At 44.4% G+C, this 12,597-nt stretch overlaps 1 protein-coding gene across 1 annotated transcript in view; it reads left to right on the top strand.

The window, feature by feature from the left end:
* The first annotated feature begins 3,087 nt into the window (after positions 1-3,087).
* Positions 3,088-12,597, top strand: part of pou6f2 (POU class 6 homeobox 2) — a 90,360-nt gene continuing 80,850 nt past the window's right edge. The window contains exon 1 of the mRNA XM_076291172.1: positions 3,088-3,241. Within this exon, the coding sequence (XP_076147287.1) occupies positions 3,088-3,241 (154 nt within the window). The remainder of the gene's footprint in view (positions 3,242-12,597) is intronic.

Genomic DNA, 12,597 nt, shown 5'->3' with positions numbered 1-12,597 from the left:
TCTCTATCTCTATCGCTCTCTCTCACAAACATACACACACACACATACACACACACACACACACACACACACACACACACACACACACACACACACACACACACACACACACACTGACTTAGTCCCCCGCCCACATTGGGATCAGAAAATGTGCCCTTTTTCATTAACGTAATTAACTGTGTCAGAAGTGGAAAGAGGACCTAGACGGAGCAAGTGAGTGAGAAAGAGAAAGAAAGAAGAAGAAGAAGAAGAAGAGAGAGAGAGAAAGCAGCACTGTTGCACCTCTAAGGACCACAGGCGAGAGATTAGCGATCTGCTTCCGAGCGGTCGACACGTGTGGGGGAATTGCCAGCTTGAGACCTGCCATCCGTCGCACATGACGAAACCTCGCCGTGAAAACAGATAAGAAAGAACAATGAAGGGGGCCAAAGAAAGAGAAAGATTCCAAAGGAAACATGTGGAATGCATTCTTGCCCTCTTTCGGTCTTCCTTTCTTACCTCTCTGTCCTCTCTGTGTTTTCATTTCCTCGATTTTATTGTGTGTCCAGCGCAAGTGCAAACAGGGATGATGAGAAAATTACACAGTCAATTTTTTTTCTTTTCTTTTTAGAATTCAGTGTTTCTTTTTGGAGGGTTGTTGGTAGGTTGGGTGGGGTGGGGTTGGGTGGGGTGTTGGGGTGGCGGTGGGGGTGGGGGTGTGAGCCCCAGGCCCCGTTGAGCTTTCAACCAGTCAACAGACTGTAAAGAATAAATAATAAAAAAGTATTGATTATTTTGATGACTGCACGATTCAATTAGGTATTAATTTTGCCCTCCAGTGGACCTATCAGGCAACTCAGAGGGGAGAGTGGATGAGTGGAGAGGAGGAAGAGAGGGAGAGAGAGCGAGGGAGTGGAGGAGGGGTGCAGCTTCTGCCTTTAAACACATGCAGAGTGGAAGAGTGTGGATAGGTCTGTCTGTGTGTGTGTGTGTGTGTGTCTAGGGGTGTTTACCTCATGTGTTTACCCCGTGGAGCAGACAGCGGCGCATTGATGTGCAGAGTTGCCTGTACTTAAGTGCTTGGGCGGAGAGAGGGAGCGAGAGGGAGAGGGCCCTGATGACAAGCGACATTGTTGCCGGGGATATGAGTATTGACCAGCCTGCCGCGCTTTCCCAATGACAGCTTAAACTATTTCTATTGATCAACATTTTCATAGATTATAACGTGTCATATCAAACTCTCTCCAGCTGTGCTGACGAGCGCATTAGTTTAGGGGAAGGGGGGGGGGCGGTGTACTTGGGCACTCCAGCATCGACCACCCAGAGTGTAGGAGGGTGGGGGTTGATGGTGGCAGCATAGGGCATCAAAAGAAAAGTTGACCCCCCTCAGAGATACACACATACACATACACACACACACACACACACACACACACACACACACACACACACACACACACACACACACACACACACAGAGACACGCAAGCACATGCACACATGCACATTAGCTTTGTACTCGGTTCTGACTGCACACAAACTGATCACCTGTCCCCTTTTGAAACCCATTTGGGCAGAAACTTCTCTGCACATAAAGGAGTGGAGGAGGAGATGGGGGTTTGGAGGGAGGAAGGGGGGGGGGGTTACCCTCCCCACGCGTCTGCTATTGTTTGTGTGTGCCTCGCAGCAGGAGGGAGGGGTAAGCACTGCCTGTGTGTACGAGTGTGTGTGTGTGTGTGTGTGGAGAGAGAGAGAGAGAGAGGGAGAGAGTGGAGGTGACATCTTCTGTGAGAGTCTCCAGAGGCAACCTCGGGCTTGAACCTGCAGTAGCTTTGTCAATGCATCACCATCGTGGAGGCTGGCTCAGGGGCTTTGTGGCGAGCATGCACTAACTGGCTACAGATCAGAGGCTGGCATGAATTAACTGCTTCATCTGGTTTGTGGACATAAGGAGAAAGTGATTTTTCCCCACCTTGTCTTTGGAACATACCTTCACTGTGTTGTTTTCTTCCTTAGATTGGAGCGACATTTTGGTAAGCCAATTTAATTCATCTCTGATTTAAAAAGTGACAGTTTAGTTTGTGTAAGTGAATGTATTCAATACCGTTTTCTGAAGTTTTCAGCGTGCTATTAATCATATTAATCATAAAATAACCTATTATATAAAGACATTTTAAAGGCCAATTAAGACAATTTCATACATATTTTAATCTCTGCAATGGGTTACTTTACACAGTTAAAGAAATTACTTTGCGTGCATAGTATTTCACTGGAATTTATTGGGACATTAAAACTGATTCTCGTTTAAGAAATTACTGGATTGGATAAATAAATTGCACAACATTTTAACACCACTTAAGATGGCATCCTTAGAGTGAAAAGCATCCTGTCAGTTAACTTAATTAGGTCTTGACCACAAAGTGTGCTTGTAAATATTCACTTTTAGAGAACAGTTCAGTATATGTGTGTGTGTGTATATGTGTGTGTGTGTGTGAGAGAGAGAGTGTGTGTGTGTGTTAAAGAGGCCTTTGACAGCATCAGTGCATCTTTAATGGCAGAAGACAAGGCAGAGAAGCCTACAATCCATAACTGTCTCTTGCCAGATTGTTGCCGGCACCAGCAACCGAAGAAGCAGCCGATATGTGGGAGAGAGAGGGAGAGTGAGAGAGAGTGAGAAGAGGAGGAGGAGGAGGAGGAGAAAGAGAGGGAGGGTGACTGACTGAACGATAGAGGAGAGCAAGAGGTGGAAAGGCACAGAGAGAGAGAACGAGAGAGAGAGGGAGTGGGGGGCTGAGGGAGATAGAGAGATAGAGAGACCCAGCACCAGCAAGCACATGCACAGGAGAGTGTGAGAGTGTGTGTGTGTGTTCAGGAATCAGAGAGCAAAAAGAGTGTGTGAGAGAAATAGAGACACTAGCAGCGCGAGCCAAAGCTAACCTCCTCTCCTTTCCTTCTTCTTTCCCTCCCTTTTTCTTTCGAACAAAAAAAAAATCTCTTTATTTTCTCCCGCGGTCTTCACCTGGGCTTCATCTCCGGCTGCTCCTCCTCCTGCTGCCGCTCCTCCACCTCCACCTTCCCCCAACTCCGCGCCTCCCCTGCCAGGAGCCGATGATTACAGGGCAGCTGAGCAAGCCGCTGCTCTCCCTGCGCGGCGACATGGACGCCTCCGAGCTCCACGCGGACGACAAGCCGGGCAGCCCTGACAGCGACCTGACCGACGAGCCCCTGCTCATGTCCGCCGACGCCGACGACAAGCTCTACGGTGAGTTTATTTTTTGGTTTTCTGTTTTGAAAAATGTCTCCTCATTCTGTTGCTACCGGTAGACCGCATGGGTGCACACACACCCCCTTCTCTCAGCATCCCACCAAGTACTTCACTGGCATGAGAGGGATATATAGTCAGGCTGTGTGTGTGTGTGTGTGTGTGTGTGTGTGTGTGTGTATGTGTGTGTGTGTGTGTGTGTGTGTGTGTGTGCGTGTGGGTGAGAGAGGAGCAGGTGGTATGTGTAGTTGTATGGTGTTTGCTGCCTGTATTTGTCCTCAAATATTTGTATATGTATTTAGATATGAATAGGCGTCAGTGGTTTCATAGGCTGCGCTGACACATTTATATTTTAGTGTGAGCGGGTGTATGTATATTTTCTTATGTTTGTGTTTGTTTCTGTCTGTACTTGTGTGTATGTGTGTGTGTGTGTGTTGGTGTTCATGTCTGGCGAATTGTGGTCATGACTTATGGAAGCGCTGTGCTGAAGTTCAGGTGTGGAGGCCTGTGAGGTGTATAGATTAGCGGCCGCTGTGTGTGTGGCTCTCACACCTGTGTAAAGAAGGTTAATTTAGATACCCTAGAAAAGTCCAGCTGACGCGTAGTGGCATGGTGTTTAATCAACAGAGCCTTACGGCACCCTGGAGTCCCTCCATGAAGGGGAACTTATGGCCTGCAAAGTTGCTAAATAGAAGCTGCATTTCCTGCACGTTAGTTAAGTCAGAGTGTAGTTTGTTTTGTGTTTTGTTTTGCCTGAAGCGCTTGGTTTGTTGTGGTTTCGCTTTACTTGAGCCTGCTTGTGTGGAAGCCATGTTTAAGCAGGTGTTATTTTAGGTGTCTTTGGCATAATGGCTTGCAACAGTGAGACCTGATGAGGCTGGCGCTGGCTTGGCGAGTGGCGAAGCGCTGGTGTGAAATAAGCGTGTTTGCCTGGTGCTGCTGGAGGAGCAGTATGGGGAGACGTGTTTGTTGGCGCTCAGGAAGCAAGGAGATGTGACCGAATCTGGGGCAGAGTGGCAACAGGGTACACACAGAGACACGAACCCACACAAACACACACACACACACACACACTCACACTCGCATACATACACACACACACACACACACACACACACACACACACGCTCATCTGTCATGGAGTGTGACATTTCTTCACATTTTAGTTCTCTCCAGCAAAAATGAGTAGAGGCGTGAGACCCCTGAGGGGAAGAGATGCTGCTGGATGGTTGTTGGGTGAGACTGGAGGGGAGATGCTGCTGGATGGTTGTTGGGTGAGACTGGAGGGGAGATGCTGCTGGATGGTTGTTGGGTGAGACTGGAGGGGAGATGCTGCTGGATGGTTGTTGGGTGAGACTGGAGGGGAGATGCTGCTGGATGGGATGCTCTGCACAGAAGCATTAACACAATGTGCACACACTGGTATTACACTTAGTGGAAAGACTCAGCTAACTCTGATCAACAACATGTCAATGCGCTAATATCTGTGTTTTTGAATACTAAAATGATCTAAAATTATTATTATTATTATTATTATTATTATTATTATTATTATTATTATTATTATTATTTCTATTATTATCATCATTATTATCATCATCATTATTATATTGTAATTTAAGTATTATGTCCTGGAACTTTATACAAAAGTGTTTGTCAAAACCCATATTTTACCACTAATGGGTTGTGCATTTAAATAAGCATCACAATCCTTTTCTTTCCTCTTTTAAGGGTTAACAAATCAGCTCTAGACAGGAGATGTGCAGGGCATGTTTTCATATGTTTGAAATTATGAATATTAAGTTATGTTTATTTTTGTTCGTACACCATAGTGTTTACTGTTTTTTGGCCATATAAAAGTTGTTAGCATTTTAGAACTGTTGTATAAAATACTTACCGGTATTATATGTATATGTATTTTCTGTAGTACCTTTTATTGATCAGGGAAATTTATATTTATTTTAATGATTGTAAAATTCAGCAAAAGGTAAAAATATGAATATTTTCACAGACTTATTTACATAATATATTTAAATTCAGCCATGTTTTGCTGACACATTTATTAATGCATTGATGCAGGCCAAAGCTATATTATCAGGGGTGATCATCACATAAAGTATTCTGTAGGATGACAGCAGCAGAGAACACACTGAAAACCCTTAGATTTGCCTTTGCATGCTCTGTGCCCTGGTGAGCTCTGTCATGCCCCGCTGGAGACTGTGTGTGTGTGCTTGTATGTGCATGCATGCATGTGTGTGAGTGTGTGTGTGTGATTGTGTCTGATCCTGCCTCTATAAAGCAGTGGCTACTGACCTCTGCACACTGTGGAAACTCCAGATCAGAAACAGTTCTCGGCCAGCTAGGCTGTTGCATACTTATCGTTAAAAACAACACACCCGGACAGGCTGGCACTTGAAGGATATTATGGGATATTTATGATAGCAGGTCATAGGCGCTGAAGCCTGCCTGTATGAAGAGCCATGGCCGTTTTTAAATGTGACAAATGGCGGGGCTTGTGCCTCTGTGATCCAGAGACGGAGATGTGTCTGTCAGTGTCTCTCACCTGTGAGCAGGATTTATGGGTGTTGTAGGATTTATGAGTGTGTTAGCTTCTCAGGATTTAGATGGACTGTTGGAGTGTTTGTGCATATGCATAAGCACTCACCTTCTCAGGGACTTACTCAATCATTTTCCTCTCTCTCTGTCACTTTCTATCTGTCTGTCTCTCTCTCTCTCTCTCTCTCTCTTTCTCTCTCTCTTTCTCATACACACATACAGTAATGCAAATAATGTAGTATACTTAAAATAGAACGTTTTGTTTTTATGTAGCATATAACTAAAATAAATAACGGAAAATCCGGTTTCAATTCAGTCTGCTTCTATTATGCTTTTTGTAATAATAATCATAAAAATTAGGATTAAGATGATTTCGATGAAGAATTATTATTGTTAAAAGATCATTACAAAATGTTTGAATTACATTTTTATTTCAAATAAAACTAATGTTTAAATGGAAAATTACATAAACTAATTATTTATTTACATTGATTGGGTTAATTTATTATTATTATTATTATTATTATTATTATTATTATTATTATTATTATTATTATGTATTACTTTACTGTAGAGTTTCACAATCAGCTTTTCCCAAACAGCTGTTTAACAGTTTTCATTTTTGCTGTATTCAACTGCTATCTATCAGAGGGGTAGTGTTTTTTTTTTCTTCTGAGGATCAGACAGAGATCATAAAGAACATTTGTATGAAGGACTAAACCCTTTTTCATTCTTTCACTCCCATGCTGTCTCTCTCTCTTTCTCTCTCGGTTCCATTCTCTCACTCTTCACCCTGACTTCTCACACACACACACACACTCACACACACACACACACACACACACACACATACAAACACATACATTATACTTGCAATCTCTGGGCTGTCTTATGTGGTGTACTCATATATGTATTTGATGTAGAGTATCCTGCTTACATTTTTGATGGCAAGCTCTGTGGTGTTTGTACATAATTGATAAATTAAGTACAAAGATAAATTTCATCTATATCGTCCTTTCGTTTGTTGAATTTATGCTCTGTCTTTGAAACACTTCAGCTGAACACAATTGCTTTGATTTCACTTAATGGTTTCTTAATTACTACACTACCCAGATCTTTTTCAAACAAAAAATGAGAGGTCTATTAGAATTTAATGAAGCCGTTCAATAAAGGGAATTGTGATTTTTTTAAATTTTATTTAAAAAGGATATATCAAAGGAGAATAGCAACAGCTCTCACAACTCATCTCCATTAAGTTAGACTGTTCTTACTGACCTGTATCTCAAACTCTCTGCTTTCCTCTGCCAGATGCATTGTGACAAACAATCAGAAAACTTTTACCAAAGTCTCACAGTAACCCAAGGTTTGATTATTTTTTTTATTATGAATTATATTTTCTACCCCATCTCAGAATTCAAGTGTGGAATTCAATTGTAACCCTTTGACATTTGCTCTGAGGAAATCACCTTATTACATTTCATCAGAACAGCCATAAATAACAGGCAGCGTCCATCGTTCTCCTGTTCCTCATGCAGTAAAGAAATACACAGATAGAGCGAGGCATGCTTGCCAACACACATCTACCACCATCTGACCTTTAGTGGCCTGATGGATTGTGATTAATTACAGTTCCCATGCAAGGCATCGATTAGGTCTGGCAAGGATTGTTGGGCTAGGTAGTTAGAACTCCTCCAGACAGGAGGCCGGTGTAGGCAGGTGTGTGTGCCTGAGCGGAGGCTTACTGAGCTGGGCAGAGCGGAGAGGTGTGGTGTGGTGTGGAGGAGCCTCGCAGCGGCTGTCAGCCCACTGTAGTCTGTTTTTTGGCCGTCAGAGAAGCAGGACTCAATTACATTAGACATACAAAGGAGCAGAATAAAGAGCATTGGTTGGTGTTTTGGCATAAATAATACATCAGACATCAGCACCACCACCACCACCACCACCACCCGATACACACACACACACACACACACACAAGGGCACATACACAGACGTTATGAGAGCCTTATGAGCATAACAAGGGAGAGTGTAAGTGTGAGAGTGGAGAGTCTGGTGTTTAGGGATGTGCGCGTGTTTGTGTGTGTGATGGTGTGTGTGTGTATATTTCCTACTGTATGTGTGCATTGTGTGCATGTATGTTGCTCTTTATTTGGAGAACCATGGTGTTGGGGGTTGTATTTTTCGGGGAGGCTGGGAACTCGTGGTAAAGCTTTATTGGCTCATCTCTGCTGTGTCATGGGTGAGCGCTGCGTCTCTGCTTTGTATTCTGAGGGTGTGTGTGTGTGTGTGTGTGTGTGATTGTGTGTATGTGTGTGTGTGTGTGTGTGTGTGTGTGTGTGTGTGCGCGTGCGCGTGCTCACCTGTGTGTGTTGCTCTCTCGTGCCAGAAGGGGTTGGACCCTCTGATTGGAGCTGTAGCTCTCCACACTGCACTGATCAGTCTGAGGGTTCCCGCTGTCAAGCTGATGCATTTTTTAAGGATATCCCAAGGCAAGGGCCATTAAAAGAGAGAGCTCAGTTACACTCATGAAATGCCAGGGTTACCATTTTTTTTAATAAGCATCATGCTTTGTTTGGCTCCCTCCCACCTATTCTTTCTTTCTTTCTTTCTGTCTTTCTTTCTTTCTTTCTTTCTTTCTTTCTTTCTTTCTTTCTTTCATTCCTTCTTTCTTCTTTTCTTCTTTCTTTCTTTTCTTGAAAGACAAAAGACTGATGTGAAGCCATCATGTGGATGTGTATCACTCTCTGTTCATTGCCCCCTGTCCCAGACACACACTTGCTCTCTCTCTCTCTCTCTCACTCTCTCTCTCTCTCTATTCTCTCTCTTTCTCTCTCTCACACACACACACTCTCTCTTTCTCTCTCTATTCTCTCTCTCTCTCTTTTCTGTTTCTCTGAGATGCTGATAATAAATACAACTATCCTTTCATCCTTAAGACTATCTATCCAAACATGCCTCTAATATATCACATTAAAAAACAATCTGCTTTTGTAAAGGTTGAAACTTCACAGTTTATGCTGTATAGGAAAAACACCAAAACACACGATTGCCAGGATAGCCTGTTTTATTCAGTAAAGTGTATTTTATTTATTGTCAACAAATTGAAATGTTAAAGAGGTGGCCCCGGCGTGCTCCTCTGGTGGCGCCCATGAGAGAGGCGGTGCGCGGGCAGGGCCAGGCCTGCAGCTGTGCCCGCAGGGAGCCCAAGGCTACACGCCACCCCTGGGCTGCCGCGTGCCACCACGGCCTGGGGGAGATCAGAGGAACAGCCAGGTGATCAGAGAGAGGGAGAGACGGAGAGGTAGAAAGAGAGAGAGAGAGAGAGAGAGAGAGAGGGAGAGAAAGAGAGAGAGAGAAGTAGGGAACAGTGGAAATGGAGAGAAAGAAGTGATAGAACTGGCAGAGACAGAGAGTGGATAGATAAAATAATAGTGAAAAAGACAGACAGAGAGAAATAAAGTCAACAGGACTGCTTTTGAGTCACTGTAGTGTACAGTACAACTCTCTCTCTCTCTCTCCCTCTCTCTGTGTTTGTGTGTGTGTGTGTGTGTGTGTGTTGAAATAGATTAGTGAGGTGGCCTGACCCACACTTATGATACTCACTATAAATCTTACACAGCACTCATGTAAGCAGGTGCCACCACATGCAGTTCTACATTTGTGTACTGAGCATACCAAGCCAAAAGGAAGGCTATAATTGTCCCCTAATTGCGCACATAATGGCTTTGGTTCCCTAGAGTGTTTATGCCGACCATTAAAGGCCATGACAGGCACCAGAGGATGATAGCGACTCTAATTTGCACTTGTGTAACCTGAGGTCCGCAGAGCCCCTCCTCATTACATAAACACGCAGGGAAAACACAGATTAGCCATCATGAATAATGTGCACCACCACAGGGGGTCTCCTAGCGCGCCCCAGAGACATGCACGACACGACACCGCTCTAAACGAGCTCGGGATTGTGGCGGCGACTGCCGCTTCAGATCAGAACAGCACACCACAACTGTGACACACATGAATCTGAATCTGAATCTTCATGAATTTTATCATTTGGGTTTGAACTTAAGAGCCCTACATTTTTATCGTTCCTTTAGGCAAAGTTGTTATCCAAATTGAAAGGTTGCGTTAGGTTTGAGTGTGTTCCCTGCATGAGTTCCTGATCTTTGTACTGTTAGCACCCTGCCACCTTGTAAATTAATATGTAGGCACAACAAAGCAATGGAGACTAACCAGTGGTTAGCATCTGTACTGTATGTTCTGAGTGGTGGTTTGGTTTGATGCAGCTTTTGGAGGCTGCTGTCTGGCTGAGCCTCTGCAGAGCGCTTCTGCCCCGTAGCACGGCCACGCTGGGTCTATTGTCTCTGCAAAGTGTTACAAATGGTGCCCATTGTTTTCATGTCCTCACTCCCGTATTCCCTGTCAGCAAATTCAGATTTGTCTGTGTGTGTGTGTGTGTGTGTGTGGGTGTGTGGGTGGGTGTGGGTGTGTGTGTGGGTGTGTGTGTGTGGCAGTGTGGGTATGTGTGACAAATTCAGCTATAATTGACTCTGGAGGTGAAGAATAGGCCTTGCTTAAGTCTCCGTGTGAAGTTTGCGATACATAATTGGTTGAGAAGTACTTCTGTACTTTGAATGTACAGAAAGCATCCCAGAATGCCTTGAGATGCCGAGAGTTCCAAAGCACGAGGACCGCCTTACATCGCACAATGGGCCAGGCGAACATAAAGGAATTCTAATTATTTTGCGGTTTGCTCTCCTCCCAAACATGCCGTGCGTGCCGCTAATACACGCATTACAGGGTTCTTTTTTTCCCTAACCACAGAAGATATACAAGCGCAATCTCATTTGCCCACAAACAGCTATACAGTTGTCAACAAAAGTGAGTCCTTGGCGATGGCCTGGTTAAAATAGGCTTTTCATTTCCCCCCTACCATGAAAGCATTGAGGCGGCATGTTAATGAAAGATGAAGGGGGCAGTGTGTGTGTGTGTGTGTGTGTGTGTGCGTGCGTGAATGGCAAGAATCTGCCAGATATCATTTGCAAATGGAGAGGCCAATAGTGAACAGAAACTATGCTTGCTTTGCAAAAGCAAGTCTGAAATCAAAGTGTTCTTTGACTTTCTTAGTTTGTCATTCCAGGAGACAGGAAGCAAACACAACAAGCATGTTGGCTTTCAATTTGTTAAGACCAAGAGGTTTAAGCATGAGAGCTACTTTGTGATGGGTTCAGTTGAATGGCTCAGTATTTTTCTGTGGGTTAAGGTTAAGATAGCGACTTACCTCGATACTGTTTATGACGGACACTTATATGAGAGTAGTGGAATGTTTAATACATCAAAATAATACATCAAAAGAGATATATTTGATTCATGACTGAAAATCACCACCAATGTGAAATCATGTAGACAGAGTGAAGATGTCAGGTAGGCTTGTATGTAGAGATCAGGCATAGTATGGCTTGGTGTGTGTGTGTGTGTGTGTGTGTGTGTGTGTGTGTGTGTGTGTGTGTGTGTGTGTGTGTGTTTGTCAGGCGAGATTAGGGTGAGGGGGTGACAGAAGGCCCGGTCCAAGCGTCGTGTGGAGTGGCAGCAACTGCATACGAGCGACCCCCCCCCCCCCCATCTCAAATGGCCTCCCTTTTTAAAAGCTCATTTCGGTGGTCCCCGCGCAAATAGTCTCCCGCTCCGGCTCTCGGCCGCAAACATCCTCAATGGTCCTCCGCTATTTATTGTCAGGAGAGAAAAAAATGGACATTATCTGCAAAAGCAGTGCTTAAGAGGGCAAAGTCTTCAGTCCATCACGCTCACTCACTCGCTCTTTCTTTCTCTCTCTCTTTCTCTCTCTCGTCTTTCTCATTTCCCCCTGACTCACAAGCGAGTGGAATAGTGAGGATGTGTACAGTTGCTGTCTACTCTTTTTGCCGCACCATTCCCTCCTCCTCGCAAACATCCACCCCAGACAAGATAATAAGTTACTCGGAGGCACAATTCCATATTGTAGTTGGCCGCCAAGGCCTCATCTCTTGTCAGTTTGCATTTACTCAGCCAAGGATGTGGCGCTTCTATCATCACACTGTCAGCAGACGGCCCGTTTGGACAGACAGGGCCAGTCATTTCGCACACTTAGCGCCGACGCCAAATGGCCAGCACTTACGCCCGATTGTGCCAAAAATGGAGGACAAATTTCACAGAGGTCACCTTCAGATGAAGAAGTGGGGAGGAGGAGAAGGAGAAGAAGGAAAAAAAAGATGAGAGGAAAGATAAAAGAAAGCTGTATTGATTTGTGTAATTGAGGGGATGTTTAGAGAGAGATAAAATACATGTCTGGTTTGGACAAGAGGGACGCACTTTCTCCTGGTCTTCTCCAGTGAGGACCATTTCAGTCAGAAGTGCTTGCATGTGATGTTATAGAATATTCTGGAATCAGAAGGGGTTTCGAGAAAGACAGAAGTCTCTCGATGCCATGTGAGGACAGCCATTCAGTATTTGGTGTTTTGGTTGCCAGTCTTCTCCACCTGCTTGTTGATTGAGTCCTCTGATGAGTTGCAGAACATTTATTACTTGTGTTTACTGATACGGAATTCAACTCAGAGCTGAGACAAACTCCCACCTCGTTTTATCCGTAATTTTCCCTGAACCCAGCACACACAGCCTACACACACACACACACACACACGCACACACATACACACACACACACACACACACACACACACACACACACACACACACACACACACACACACACACACACACACACACACACACACACACACACACACACACACACACACACACACGCA

This window comes from Alosa pseudoharengus, unplaced genomic scaffold (assembly GCF_046254945.1).
Source record: "Alosa pseudoharengus isolate Yale_2024_CS ecotype anadromous, Long Island Sound unplaced genomic scaffold, YU_APseudo_1.1 YU_APseudo_1.1_scf_18, whole genome shotgun sequence".
Taxonomy (NCBI): Eukaryota; Metazoa; Chordata; class Actinopteri; order Clupeiformes; family Clupeidae; genus Alosa; species Alosa pseudoharengus.
Note: the sequence above shows the minus strand (reverse complement) of the source record. Positions and strands in the feature narration are given on the sequence as shown.